The following is a 14,662-nucleotide window of genomic DNA, read 5'->3' as shown; positions in this document are numbered from 1 at the left end:
AACTACTGAGAACATGTTTATTGTTTTCACGAGTCAATTTACTGTATATTTACAATGTGTAAACATGAATAAGACAAACTCAAATGCTCGTGTAATCATATCCAGTCATAACGTAGATTCTATTCAGGTATACGCACATTTAAACAGTCTTACCGGAATTTACATCAACTGGAAAAACTGTTTAATGGACTTCACCTAGTACTGATTTTCATGAGTAATTTTGGGTCAATTATACACAAATAAAAATGTGATATCATTAAAACATACAAAGATAATAAATATTGTATATGTATTGTATCTTCTTACAAAACTTTTTACACTTAATTGGTATTTTTCATAGGTTTTATTTAATGTAGGCCTGTACAATATTGTTTGAAAAAAAGACCTCTGACACGAAAAGGATACCGTTGGAAAAAGACGCATAAATTATTCCTTGCTGTTTCAGTATCTCACAATATGATAATTAATGATTAACCATTCGAAGTGCAGCAGTGAGACGTGTTATTGTAACAAATATTCTTCAGTTAGTTAGTCTGTTTCAGCCAAGAAATTAAGTGGTAACAGCCCAAACAAATTTGCAATGTGAAAAGCTAGACAAAGCTAAACATTTGTTTAAATCAATCCCATGGTTTTTCATGTGATGAATCTGAAAAATCCACCAAAATTCCCTCCAAACATTTCAGAAAGGAAACCAAAAAGTGGATCGTCGCAGAGGAGGCGTTGAAGCTCAAAGTGTGACACGGGAAAGTCCACAGACGCTTTGGAATACGTCCCACACTCTAGAGAGACAGTTAAGTAACAGTAACCCCAGTGCTGTCTTTGCTGTTTTCAATATATGTGGGCGAGCTGCCTTTGTCTGAAATGGATGAGGAAGAGGATGAAGCTGCTGATCCCGTTGGGGCAGTCAGACTTTGTGAAGCTGTGGAATTGCCTGTTGGTTTGATTGAAGTGTCTGGGTTGGGCTCTACCTCTGGTTCCTGTTGTGATGCTGAAGCTGGAAGACAACAAACAAACAAATAAGACATAATAGCAGTAGAATTATACGCATATTGGCACATTTTACACATTTTTGGTCCCGTACAATACATGGTGGTAAATTTATTTTTATGGCAATGAATAACAACCAGGGCGGCCCGGCGGCTGAGTGGTTAGCGCGTCGGCCTCACAGTGGGGGACCTGGGTTCAAATCCAGGTCAGTCCACCTGTGTGGAGTTTGCATGTTCTCCGTGGGTTCCCTAGGTATGAGTGTGAGCGTGAATGGTTGTTTGTCTCCTTGTGCCCTGGGATTGGCTGGGCACCAATTCAGGGTGCCCCCCGCCTCTGGCCCAAAGTCAGCTGGGATAGGTTACACCCCCCCCCCCCCCCCCCCCGGACCCTAGTGAAGATAAACCAGTTCAGAAAATGAGATGAGATGAATAACAACCGTGTGACAGGCTAATTACCTGACTGTGTGCAAGACTTCATGTGTTCCGGCCAGTGGGCTTGCTGGCACGGGTAATCACAGTAACTGGTGTTCCAACAACAATAAAAAATGGCTTCCTTCCTGCAGTTGGCGCACCACTGTTTTTTCTTTGTCTCATCCACAGCTTGCTGCTTTTCCAAATCCATCTGCTTTTTTACCTCTGCTACAAGCCTTTCTCGCTCCTGCTCCAGACTCTGCCTCATCTCTGCCATTGTCAATTCTATGTGATGATTGCACACATCAAAGAAATGGTTTTTACGATTAGAAAAACTCTTCCTTCCTTCAGAATTCAACAGCCGGATTAAATAGTAAAGTTTAGTTTTCATACTTATTGAAGTATAAAATATTTGCTGTTTATGTGCGAAAGCCAAACCGAAAACAGTATATTGTACATGACTTCATGTGATAAACATACCCAGATTATGCTTCATCTCAGACAACTCCTGCTGATCCAACCACTGAAGCTTCTCAATTTCTATCCTTAGCCGTCGAATCTATGGAACGACAAAATAAGTTACCAGCAAATCATGTAAGGCAGGGGTCTGCAAACCGGTCCTCGAGGGCCGCTGTGGGTGCATTTTTGTTCCAACCGATCCAGCAAAGACACTTTAACCAATTAGGTTTCTACTGAAACAAGAACCACCTGACTGCAATCCACTGATTGCACTTTTAGGACACCAGATTGGTGAAAAGGTGTCCTCGTTATGAGTTGGAATGAAAACCCGTACCCACTGCGGCCCTTTGTGGAATAGTTTGAGGCCCCCTGATGTAAGGCATCATCAAGGGGAAAGGTCTCCCAACTCCGGTCCTCAAGGGCCTCTATTCATTCTGTTTTCCATATCTCCCTCCACCAACACACCTGAATCAAATAATCTGGTCGTTATCAAGCTTCTGGGCAGCTTTCTGATGAGTCGATCATTTGATCCAGGTGTGTTGGTGGAGAGAGACATGGAAAACAGACTGGATAGGTTCCCTCGAGGACCAGAGTCGGAGACCCCTTATCAAGGGTAATCAAGGAAGGATTTTACCTCTGCAATTGTATTTCCTGAAGTGTTTTTGGAAAGGTCGTTGTATATTTCATTCATTGTTCCTTTTATTGAGTCCATGATCTGAAAGGTTGTATCAGATCTTGTCAAATAGTTTTACTTTAAAATAAATGTGCAAGAAATAACTTTAAAGTAAAACTTTTGAACTTAAAATGAATTGTTACTTTTTAACAGTCGAGTGCTGCAGTAATGTTTGGGACATACTTTGTTTGTGTATCTGGCTATATCTGCAGCTGCATCTGCAGAAGCAGTCGAGATTGCCACATCTCCAGACAAATAGGAAGAAGAGCCACTAGATGCTGAAGTAGTCTGAGGGGAGTCTTTCGGTTGAACTGGATTTAAGAATAAAAGAAGTTAATGGTTTCACAAAAAATACGGTACATTAGAAGATTTTTAGACCAATGCGAGTGTTGGCATGAACACCTTTGGCTGCTTGTCTGGTCTGATAGCGGGCACTTGAAGAATTCTGATGGGACTGACTTTGTGTTGTCTGGCCTTGACCTGGTGACTGTGCAGTCGACTGATCTACCTGTTGTTGTTTCTGTGTATGACCTTTTTGAGTGGAATTCTGCATTTTTATGGGATTCCAAACGACTGCTCGCTGCACAGGATGGACTGTTTCTTTAGGCAACAGGGGCCGCTGTTTCTTCACTGCTGGCATTGTTGGTGGGAACGAGGGTTGAGTAGAGGGAGTACTGGAAGTGTTGCTGGTATTTGATGCTGTACTGGGTTGAGCGTTGGTGAAAGTGGAAACTAGGTTGGGAGCAGTCTGCAAGCCATCTTTTAGGGTGGAAGTTGTGGGAGCACCTGCTGTTGTGGAATTGGTTAATTTACCTGAGGAAAAGGAAATATTAAGATAAGATTGAAATGTGATCTCGGTAATGTATGAAGTGTCTCACCATCCAATTTGGGAGCATTCGTCTCTTTTAGAGTTTTGGTAGAAGCACTACTGTCTTTTCTTGACCTCTTTGAGTCACGTGCTCCGTGTTCATCTCCAAGGTCAATCACAAGCTCTCTTTCAGAATCAGAGTCTTGTTCAACCATTGATGTTGTATTAGGTGTTCTCCCTTCCTCTGCCGCCTTTGGCTTGTCAGCGAGAGGCTGAGTATTGGTCACTCTAGGCTTTTCCTTAAGGGTGTCTTCTTGTCCATCGCTACTTTGTGCCTCTTTGTTCAAGGTCGCAGGGGCGGATTTTTCCCCCGTCCTTCCGAAAGCGTCCTTATTGTCTGCTTCTGTTTTTACTTTTGGTCTCTTCTGATCTACTTTGACCTTTTCTTCCTGCACAGAACTCTTTGGCTTGTGTTCCTCTTCACTGACATATTCGCTATCACTAGAGTCAGATTTTTCAGAGTCTTCTGCGTCACTATGATCCACACCTTTATAGACATCTTCAGAAATGTCATCTATTCCTGAAAAAGGGGCATAGGTCGGAGGTCAACATGTAAAAAAAATGTGAATCGGTGGTTGGTGTGTCTGATATGGGCATGTCTGTATAAATGTGGCTAGCCAATAGCTGAAGCCAAAAAAAAACTTATGGGTAAATGCGGTTACAGTCTTCCTTCGATTATCTCGAGTTCACTTATTGTATAATTATAATTCACTTCTTCGTGATTTTTTTCTGTTATCAATTGTTATTAAAAAAAAGTAACTTCATAAAAATGTGAAAATCCACGCTGAAACTCGCAAGCGGAAGCCACTCCCCTGTCTTCCGCTTGCTACTAGGACTCAGCACTGAAGGAAAGAAAAGGTAGTTATAATAGGGGTGACCCTACTTCGTGATTTTTCGATTATCGTGGCCATGTCTGGTCTACATTAATCGCGATATTTGAGGGATTACTGTTTTCTCTGGGTGTGTATAAGACTTGCCAGAAGCCCCCTGGGGATTTTATAGATGAATAGAACTGCACCTGATGCTATATGCCACCACAAAGGAAAAATTTAAACATGATGGACATCCACTGTTTGCTACAACAAGAGGACATGATGCTAGCACTTATTAGGCATTTTCATCTGCTACTCAGAGGACCGTATGTTGGCAAAATTCAAGCACTTTTCAAACTTTGAGGACACAAAAGTGAAATCCAAGCATTTTCAAGGAGCCATATGAACCCTGGATATCCCATATTAAGACATGAACACCTGCAACATATATATGAATTTGTTTAATTAAGTTTTGTGAAATTGGGGCGTTGCGGCTAATAGTCATGCACGCTTTGTAGTTAGGAAATTATAGTACTTAAAGAGTTGTCATAAATTTACTATGTGTTTTTTCTTTGAAAGACACCAAACAAAATCCTCATCAAAAATTCATAGAAGATCAATATGTGATTTTACCGAGCTGAGCCTTGCAGCTTTCAATGGTCTTATCAAGGCTCCTAATGGCCCTCTTTGGTGTGGGAAGAGGAGTTGAGCCAGGCTGTTGCTGTTGTTGCTGTTGCTGTTGTTGCTGCTGCTGCACACTCTCGCTCAGTTCTCTCAGATCCATCTCTGCTTTTACTCGATCTGAACGCAATATTAAAAAGTTGCTTATTAGGTGAGTATAATCATTGTAATGGGTGTGAGTGTGCATGGTTGTCCGTCTCCTTGTGCCCTGAGATCGGCTGGCCACCGATTCAGGGTGTCCCCTGCCTCTGGCCCAGAGTCAGCTGGGATAGGCTCCAGCACCCCCCGTGACCCTAATGAGGATAAAGCGGTTCAGAAAATGAGATGAGATGAGCTATTGGTCATATGTACTCATAAATAATGTGAGCATAAAAGCTTATAATGAGGGGGTAGAAGTAAATATTCTTCCTTCTTCCTACACCAAGATGAGATGAGATATTCATTGTATTTGTAAAATTCTGAAAATAGGATAATAAAGGGTTCTGACCGAGGTTGAGATTGAGAATGCCACCAGTGGATGAAGGCCTTTCCTGCTTGGGCACTAAGTTAGAGGTGAGTGGTTTGGGGCTGCCACCCAAACTGCCTGCTCGACCGACCTTTCCTGATACAGGAGATGCTGTAATGACAGCAAAACATTTAATCAAATTCACAGTTTTTGTATATATCTGCTTAAAAGGCACAAGTTGGAACCAGAGAAGAAAGAAGCCAACCTACCGCTATAATCCATTGATTCCTCTCCCGTGCTGTAGTGAAAGGCAGAATTTCTACTGGTCTTTTCCATATCTTGCTCTCCGTCAGACCCCGTGTGGACAGAGGAGTTTGTACTCACTGGGGAACGAGGCATGTCTGTCATGGAGACTCTTCGATTCATACCACTGGGTGCTGAACTCTTACTAAGAACCATCTTCGGAGATGCAGTTAAATCAAAGTTAAAGCGCAGTTTATCAGGTTTTTCTGTTTTTACAGTGCCAGCGCTAGGATTAGAAGGGTCCAGTAGCATTTGAAGCTGGTTGTTAGGTGTGTATGGAGATCGAAATGGGGCATAGTTAAAAACCCCAAATTTCTTCCGAATGTTATCTACATAAACTTCCATTTCTTGCATGGCACTGTTGAAAATGCTTTTTGTCTTCTTCACGGAGAAAGGGATCTCTTTGGACATAAGGTAGCAGTTATTGATGGGGACCCAAGCTCTGCACAGAAAGTGAAGCAAAATTCATAAAGTCACAACTAGACAAAACTTGACTATATTTGGCTCCCCTAATCCACAATTCCAGCAGTATAATTAAAAAAATCAAAAGCCTTTATTGTCATCATACACAGCTGCGTATAACGAAATTGGTGAGGAATAATGTGAGGAATTCCGCTTACCTGTCATGTTGTCCAAAGAACCGTGCATCGACCTGACCATCTTTTTCTCGAAGGGCCTTTGCTGGCCAGAAGGGGAAGCCTTTCAGCTTAGCCCAGACCAGTGTATGAGGTTGACTCTGTTGGTGTCAAAAAAATATAATTTAAACATTAAGATTAAACACACACACACACATTGTAAATTCAAGCCACTGACGTACACATGGCTCACAGAACCAGTTGTCCCTTTTTTGGCAAGAAGAGAGGAAGCACTCGGGGCATATTTCAATCTCGTTCATCTACAAAAGCAGAGCACAGAGAAAGACATACATTTATAATAAATGAATTACAAAAACATTTTCATCATAGAAATTGTAATATTTACCTCATGTTCACATATCTTGATGATGACTTTGGCTGTTGCTGTCAATTTGTGATTACCTAAAAGACAGGCAGAGGGACTAATTGTGAATTTTCTTTGCAAACTTGTTTTACTGAATAACCATGTCATTTATCTACCTCCATTATAAATGATGCAGTTGTGTAAGATCCACTTCATATCAGCCAGAAAGGCTTCAGTGCAACCATACATTTTCTTCTTTATGTTCTGTTTAAACAAAAGGGTGAACGTTACAAAGGTTTTCACAAAGGATCATAACTTGTTTTTTTTAATGTTACCTTTTCTAAAGTAGACAAGTCCATTGGGTGAAAAATGTACTCAGCATAGTCAGGATGCTGTTCCAAGGACACAGGCTTCTGAAAGGGTTCTGTCTACTCAGTATAGACAAAAAAGGTAAAGGGACCCATCAGAACATGTTTGATGTGACATGTTTGTTGTGGTTGTGATACCGTTTAAAATGTTTGACTTACCCCAGGCTGCTTAATCTTTTGGAGTGCAAATTTGAGTAAATAAGAAAGTTGGTCTATATTCAACATAGTCATCGCTTTGCTCTGTGTTTCAATGCATTCAGCAACAGTTATTTTCTGAAACCAAAACATATGAAGAATGTCACATTAAGAAGCAAGGAATGACCTTATGAATGTATTTATAATAAATTGTATATTACATTTTCTACTGTGTATTGCACAAATTGCCAATTGTTCCAAACATTTTGATATGCCGTGTAGATTGGCAATCAAGAATGTAATCTCGAAAGGTTAAATCAAGGAAACTGGATTTTTCTTGTTTGGTGACTATGTTCAACTTCCTAAAAAATTGAATTTTAGGTATTGTGACCTTCTGTGGGTGTGTTCCAGGAGAACTGGGAGGTGTATCAGAAATAAAGTCTGTTGTTGCTGCCCAGCATTGGTAGTGCAACAACAATCCAGCCGGTCATTTGCTCATCTTGTGGCAAAAGGCTAGTTAGGACTTTAGTATAATGCAGTCTTTGGGATGAGTAATGTCAGGGCATTGTTATAGATAGACTACAGATGATACATCAAACTTCTCCTCCTCTGTTTAGACAGCTTTTCAAGTTTGATAGGTTAAACATGTAGTTTGACAAGAGTAAAAGAAGCCATCTAAGTCAAACTAGCCATCCCTGAACCAAGCAGGTTTGAGTTTTTGAGTTGAAGAGGGGCCATTTCAATGCATGGAAATGGTAAAAAAAAATGTAAGGCATGCAACTCCATGTAAGCATACGTGGACCATTCAATATAACAAAATAGCTTGGATATATTCAAACAAAAATATGTGTGTTTATTACATAAAATAAGAGCCTATGTGTTCCATTACAAAAGCCCCGTATTTTTGTCCTTATTCAGTTCAATGATAAATCCATAGCTGAGGAAAGATCCTAGAAATGACTATTACTTCATCAAGATGCACAGTGAGTTCAATAAGTAGTATTTCAACACCCCACACCATGGCACGGTCTGAAATTTTCATCGTCAGTGCATGTCCACTGTGAGAGAGATAATCTATAAAGAACTATCCAGAAATCGCAGTGTATGATTTTATTTTAACAATTAATTTCTGTGATACAGCTGCATATCATTATTTGAACTCCTGTCTATCAGCTAGAATTCTGACCCTCAAAGATCTGTTAGTCCAGCTTTAAAAGTCCACCCCCACTCCATGTATTATCCTGAATCAGATGTACCCGCTTGCAGTTGTTAGCTGCATAAAACATCTGTCCACCTCATACATTCAGTAAGACTCAAACTTGTAACATGGCCAAGATCAAAGAGCTGAACAAAGAGACTCGAGACAAAATTGTACACCTCCACAAGGCTGGAAAAGGGTTTCGGAGAAATTGCCAAGCAGCTTGGTGAAAAAAAGGTCCACTATTGGAGCAATCATTAGAAAATGGATGAAGCTAAACATGATGGTTATTCTCAATTAGAGTGGAGCTCCATGCAAGATATGACACCGTGGGATCTCAATGATCCTAAGAAATGTGAGAAATCAGCCCACAAGTCCAGGATAGGACTTGGTCAATGATGTGAAAAGAGTTTGGACCACTGTTTTCAAGGTGACTGTTGGAAATGCACATCATAGTTTGAAATCAAGCATGGTACGAAAGGTTCCCCTGCTTAAACCAGCACAAGACAAGGTCCGTCTTAAGTTTGCCATTGACCATTTGAATAATACAGAAAAGTCATGTGAGAAGGTTTTATGGTTAGATGAGACCAAAACTGAACTTTTTGGTCATACTTCCACTAACCATGTTTGGAAGAAGAAGAATGATGAGTACCATCCCAAGAACACTATCCCTACTGTGAAGCATCAGGGCGGGAGCATCATCCTTTGGGGGATTTTCTGCACATTGAACAGGACAACTCCACTGTATTAAGGAGTGGATGACCAAGGCGATGTGTTGTTTTGGGGAACAACCTCCTTCCCTCAGTCAGAATATTGCTGATGGTTTGTGGCTGGGTCTTCCAACATGACAATGACCTGAAGCACACAGCCAGGAAAACCAAGAAGTGGCTCCGTAAGAAGCATATCAAGGTTCTGGCGTGGCCTAACCAGTCACCAGACCTAAACCCAATCAAAAATCTTTGGCTGGAGCTCAAACTCCGTGTTTTTCAGTGACAGCCCAGAAACCTGACTGGTCTAGAGAAGATCAGTGTGGAGGAGTGGGCCAAAATCCCTCTTGCAGTGTCTGCAAACCTGGGGAAATACTACAGGAAACGACTGACCTATGTAATTGTAAAGGCTACTGCACCAAATATTATTGGTTTTCACAGGTGTTCCAATACATATTTGTAGCTGTCTCTCTCATCTCATCCCATTTTCTGAACCACTTTATCCTCATCAGGGCCGCGGGGGTGTTGGAGCCTATCCCAGCTGACTCCGGGCCAGAGGCGTGGAACACCCTGAATCGATGGCCAGCCAATCGCAGGGCACAAGTAATCGGACAACCATGCATACTCACACCCATACCTAGGGGCAATTTAGAGTGTCCAATCAGCCTACCATGCATGTTTTTGGAATGTGGGAGGAAACCAGAGTACCCGGAGGAAACCCACGCAGGAGAACATGCAAACATCCTGCGAGAGATGGATTATCAATTTCCTCTGTGACCAGTGGGGCACACGGCGATTTGCCTAACACTGCAGCAAAGAAGCGGCTTGTCTGCTTAGGAGAGCATCCAGCGTCTCTTGTATTTGACAATTTATTCCATGGATTTCATTCGATCGCGTTCGCTAGTACATGCTGATATAAGGACAGAATGGTCACAAAGCAGCCACACTATAAAATCCCCAAGAATAACATGCTAGCAGACTGCAAAACTAGGTGTGACATCATCTTCTATTCGGAGGTTTTTTAGTGGGCAGAGCGAAGGCTGCTGAGAACGGTAGACTACTTAGGAACTACCATTTTTTCCACACATATTGGGCGCACTCTAAAGTTGAGAATTTTCTCTAGAAAAGACGGGGCGCACAATCAGTTGGTGGCACCTTCTGCATGCACGAAAATCAAAATTCTGTAGGTCTCGCTATATGGCCCTAACCATTTGACTGTCTGGTTGCATTTCTTACTGACAGGCTATTTGTCTATTGGGGAAAATGCCTGATGTGAAAGGGGTGGCAAAGAAAAACAATATTGGTTTGACCCCCGAAAAGGGCACCTGCCAAGAGATATGCTTACAAGGCACAGTTCAAACTGGAAGCTATCTGCTACGCAGAAGAATATGTAAATCGAGCTGCATCAAGGCTTCTCAACAAAAGCGAGTCCATTGTTCGCAAGTAGAGGAGCTTGAAAATCAGCTTTGACAAGTAAAAAAGACAAGCTGAGTTTCCACGGATGTAAGGGAAACTGCTTGGGAGTGATGAATGTCCGATGGTAAACATAGTTATACAAAGAAAGACAGGCAGTGTCGAGCGAGTTACGCAACAATTCGTGAATGTGGGTTAGGGCTATTGTGCTGGCTAGCAAGGCGAGCTTTCCCCTAAGCTGGTCGGCATCACTTTTACAAAAGCCCACGGTGACACCTCTGACGAATTTGTATGTTTTAATGCTTTGACTTATATTAACATGAGGACACATTACTGGATTATTAAGCCTTTTCTCTTTGTGATTAAAATGTGGTCTGTTGTCATTTCAAAGTCAGGCTTTGTAGGAATTCTTAACAACTTTGAAGAACCATTATGGCGCACGACAAGTGAACAATCTAATTTCCTTGATTAAAACCTTGGAAAATGAAATGATAATTGAAAAGTGGTCCCATTCACGTTCTAAAATAAAAATGAATGAATGAAAATTTTGCATTGTAAGGTTAGATGCAAAACAACAAAACAAATTACTGAAGCATCATCTACACCACAGCAGAGAGCCTGACACCCATGGCTTGCTTAATTTTTTTACATTGGGTTTCGAAATTAGAGTTAAAAAAATGTATACAAATATTGGAATTTTTAAAAGATTTCTAATATGACTGGTATTTTGGATTAATGGCATGCATTAGGAATGCAACTGGAAAAATAATTGCATCCCTACTACCAACAGTCAGATTCTGTCATTTGTGTCCACACACACATGCGTATCCACTGAGATACCTCACACTCAGGACAGAACCAGTCGCCCTCAGGCTCAGCTGGTAGTTTGAGGCACTTGGCGTGGTACACCCTGGGGCAGAGCTCACAGCAGAGCACCTGGCCCTCGCGGTGGCACAGCCAGCAGTAGAAGTCATTCCTGCCGTCCTGCGGTACAACATCAACAGGGTCTGTGGTGAGTGCTGGCTGCTTCATATAGTAAAAGGGACCATGTCTTAGCTCTGACTGAAATGCAGGCAAGAGAAAAAGGGAGCAAGTTTCAAAAAACACGCAGGAACACAAAAGGTGCAGTGCAACAAAAACAGGGCAACAAATGCAGTGGGGTAGGCCAGGTAAGCAAGGAAAGAAAATAAATTCCCAAGCAGCTAATCTCAATAGCTGAGCATGTGACAGTTTCAACTACGGGTCAGAAGTAGCTGGTTCAACGAGTTTAAGGGCTGAGCTCTGTGGGAATAAATGCACATAGCACCAAATTTGTTAACATAGTATAAATGACAAAATCTTCTCCTTTCAGTCTTTTAAAACATTCATTTATTCATTTTCTGAACCACTTTATCCTCACTAGAGTCGCGGGGGGTGCTGGAGCCTATCCAAGCTGACTCCAGGCCAGAGGCAGGGGAAACCCTGAATCGAAAGCTGATCGCAGGGCACAAGGAGATGGACAACCATCCACACTCACACCCATACCTAGGGGCAATTTAGAGTGTCAGATCAGCCTACCATGCATGTTTTTGGAATGTGGGAGGAAATCGGAGACCCACGCAGGTCAGGAGAGAACATGCTAAAAATGATCAAATCTATTTTTTTTATTGTCTTGAAAAGAAATTGGGGAAAAATATTTCTTTATAAATGAAATGTAATAATGATCAGGTGATTCAATACAATAACCAATTCTAAACATATTCGATGGTGATACCCCTAATTATCTGAATTTCTGACCCTTTTCCGAGAACTATCGTAAATGTATACTATCCGCATAGTATCGTAGCTAAGAACCAAGAACCAGCCCGCGAAAAGTCTTCACTCCTTGGTAGCTGTTGAAAAAGTTGACACATTTCATAGGTTTTGTAAACACTGGGGTTAACTGTATCCTACACTGTAAAAATAGAAAATAATTTTGCTTTGAGCATGCATTTTACAAACCACACAAGTTATATGGAGTTCCAAACTTTCATTCTTAAATTGTGTTATGTTAAGAAACAATGCAGTCAAACCTCTCTTCAATATATTACATTCTGAAACACTACTGAGTCCTCTTACTTGGTCTTTGTTGGAGTTCATGGCACCAGGCTTCTTCTTTTTCTTTAATGGACTGGGGGAGGTGTCGGATGGAGAGTGTCCATTGGAGGAGTGGGTGGGACTGGATACCCTTCTCTTCAGTGGTGCTAGGGAGCGTTCTGTTGAACCTGGTGGATCGGTGGCTACAAAGAGATATATCATATGTCATCATTTATATCGAGAAAGGAAGATAGCAAAGACAACATGATGTATAATAACAATTCACGTTACGAAATGTTAAGCGAAATCAAACATCCCTAAAAACATAAAGACTTCTTGTATTCGGTATTCTTTTTTTAATTCTTTTTTTTTCTGAACTGCTATATCCTCAAAAGGGTCATGGGGGGTGCTGGAGCCTATCCCAGCTGACTCTCGGGCACGAGGCGGCGATACCCTGAATTGGTGGCCGGCCGATCGCAGGGCACGAGGAGACAACCATTCACGCTCACACTCATACCTAGGGGCAGTTTAGTGTCCAACCAGCCTACCATGCATGTCTTTGGAATGTGGGCGGAGAGTAAGTAGTAGTTTCACTCTGAGTAGAGTACTTAAAATATTTATTTATTTTTATTTATCGATTATATTTAGATATCAATACATTACAGTCTTCATATGCCTAAAACTGTAATATTTAATAAATACATTTCTTGACAATTGTACTTGGGTACTTGCATTTTTGTACAGGCGCAAAAACATGTAGTAAGGTACAGTAATCAGTACAGTAAAAGGTTTCAGACCACGAAATTCATTTTTGTATGACAGAGAAAACACAAGGAAAAAGAAAATGCATTTTCTAAATGATGTTTTTATTTAACAAGGCATAAAAAAATTACAATCTTGTCTGGCCCTCTGTGAAAAGTAACTGTCACCTGAACCTAATAATGGGTTCTGCCACCTTTGGCAGCAATAACTGAAATCAATCGTTTGCGATCATTTGTGATGATTCTTTCACAATGCTTGGAGGAAGTTTGCTCCGCTCTTCTATGCAGAATTGTTTCAATTCCACAATATTAGAGGGTTTTGTAGCATGAACAGCCCGTTTCAGATCACACCACACCATTTCAATAGGATTTAAATCCGGACTTTGACTTGGCAACTCCAAAACCTTAACTTTGTTTCTTGTTTTTTTAGCCATTCAGAGGTGGACCTGCTGGCATGCTTTGGATCATTGTCATGCTGCATGCTCCAAAAGCGCTGAAGTTTGAGCACACGAACTGAGGGCCGGCCGTTCTCCTTCAAAATTTGCTGGTAGACAGCAGAATTCATTCTTTCATCCATTTCAGCAAGTCGTTCTGGTCCTGACTTAGCAAAGCAGCCCCAGACCATCACACTGCCACCACCATGCTTCACTGTTGGTATGTTGTTCTTTTGATAGTGCTCTGCCATTTTTTCACCAAATGTAATGGGCCGCACACCTTCCAATATGTTGACCTTTTGACTCATCACGACACAGAATGTTCTTCTAAAAGGACCATTAAGATGTTTTTTGGCAAACGTAAGACGAGCCTGTGTTCTTTTTGGACAGCAATGATTTTCGCCTAGGAAGTCTGCAATGGATGCCAGCTTGGGCCAGTGTTTTTCTTATAGTAGGGTCATGAATATTGACCTTAACTGATGCCAGCGAGGCCTGCAGTTCTTTCGATGTTTTTCTAGGTTCTTTTGTGACCCCCAGGATGAGTCGTCATCACACTCTTGGAGTAATTTTAGCTGGCCGACCACTCCGGGAAAGGTTTGCCACTGTTCCCAGTTCTCTCTCTTTGTGGATAATGTCGCTGACAGTGGTGCACTGGAGCCCCAAAGCCGTGGAAATGGCTTAGTAACCTTTTCCAGACTGATAGATGTCCATCACATTTTTTTTCACATTTTTTCTTGAGTTTCTCTGGATTGTGGCATGATGTAGACTGCTTGATTTTGTCTGACACATTCTATTTAAGATTTTTTTTTTTAATTCAAGATGTGGTGATATTCAGATGTGGGTGTGGCCTGTGAAATTGAACTCAGCTTTCCTACAATTGTGATTAGTCACAGTTATTTTGTGATTTAAAAATGGGCAGCAATTACTTTTTTCACAGAGGGCCAGACAAGTTTGTAATTTTTTTATGCCTTGGTAAATAAAATCATTTAGAAAGTGCAATTTCTCTTTCCTTGG

General features: G+C 41.3%; 2 protein-coding genes and 1 long non-coding RNA gene across 4 annotated transcripts in view; 2 read left to right on the top strand and 1 right to left on the bottom strand.

Moving 5' to 3' along the window:
- Positions 1-3: 3 nt before the first annotated feature.
- Positions 4-14,662, bottom strand: part of LOC144089594 (MYND-type zinc finger-containing chromatin reader ZMYND8-like) — a 30,068-nt gene continuing 15,409 nt past the window's right edge. The window contains exons 5-22 of one of the 2 annotated variants that reach the window (XM_077620638.1): positions 12,496-12,656; positions 11,239-11,460; positions 7,105-7,218; positions 6,913-7,005; positions 6,754-6,841; positions 6,620-6,675; positions 6,456-6,533; positions 6,259-6,374; positions 5,605-6,080; positions 5,378-5,506; positions 4,843-5,010; positions 3,408-3,917; positions 2,932-3,342; positions 2,713-2,840; positions 2,491-2,571; positions 1,878-1,956; positions 1,443-1,682; positions 4-994 (exon numbers count right to left, since the gene is read on the bottom strand). In XM_077620638.1, coding sequence (XP_077476764.1) covers positions 792-994; positions 1,443-1,682; positions 1,878-1,956; positions 2,491-2,571; positions 2,713-2,840; positions 2,932-3,342; positions 3,408-3,917; positions 4,843-5,010; positions 5,378-5,506; positions 5,605-6,080; positions 6,259-6,374; positions 6,456-6,533; positions 6,620-6,675; positions 6,754-6,841; positions 6,913-7,005; positions 7,105-7,218; positions 11,239-11,460; positions 12,496-12,656 — 3,353 coding nt within the window. In that variant the 3' untranslated portion in view covers positions 4-791. The remainder of the gene's footprint in view (positions 995-1,442; positions 1,683-1,877; positions 1,957-2,490; positions 2,572-2,712; positions 2,841-2,931; positions 3,343-3,407; positions 3,918-4,842; positions 5,011-5,377; positions 5,507-5,604; positions 6,081-6,258; positions 6,375-6,455; positions 6,534-6,619; positions 6,676-6,753; positions 6,842-6,912; positions 7,006-7,104; positions 7,219-11,238; positions 11,461-12,495; positions 12,657-14,662) is intronic. The other variant, XM_077620725.1, reaches the window with a different exon arrangement.
- Positions 2,420-14,647, top strand: LOC144089775 (uncharacterized). Its single transcript, XR_013305184.1, has 2 exons — positions 2,420-2,469; positions 13,645-14,647. It is a non-coding gene; the product is annotated as an uncharacterized LOC144089775 (long non-coding RNA).
- Positions 8,262-9,354, top strand: LOC144089703 (uncharacterized). Its single transcript, XM_077620840.1, is given in 2 exon segments — positions 8,262-8,484; positions 8,487-9,354. Coding segments are annotated over 2 exon segments (621 nt in total). The 5' UTR covers positions 8,262-8,406; the 3' UTR covers positions 9,030-9,354.

The sequence above is a fragment of the Stigmatopora argus genome, chromosome 1 (assembly GCF_051989625.1).
Source record: "Stigmatopora argus isolate UIUO_Sarg chromosome 1, RoL_Sarg_1.0, whole genome shotgun sequence".
Lineage (NCBI taxonomy): Eukaryota > Metazoa > Chordata > Actinopteri > Syngnathiformes > Syngnathidae > Stigmatopora > Stigmatopora argus.
The sequence above is the reverse complement of the archived record's forward strand: the minus strand, read 5'-3'. Positions and strand labels throughout refer to the sequence as shown.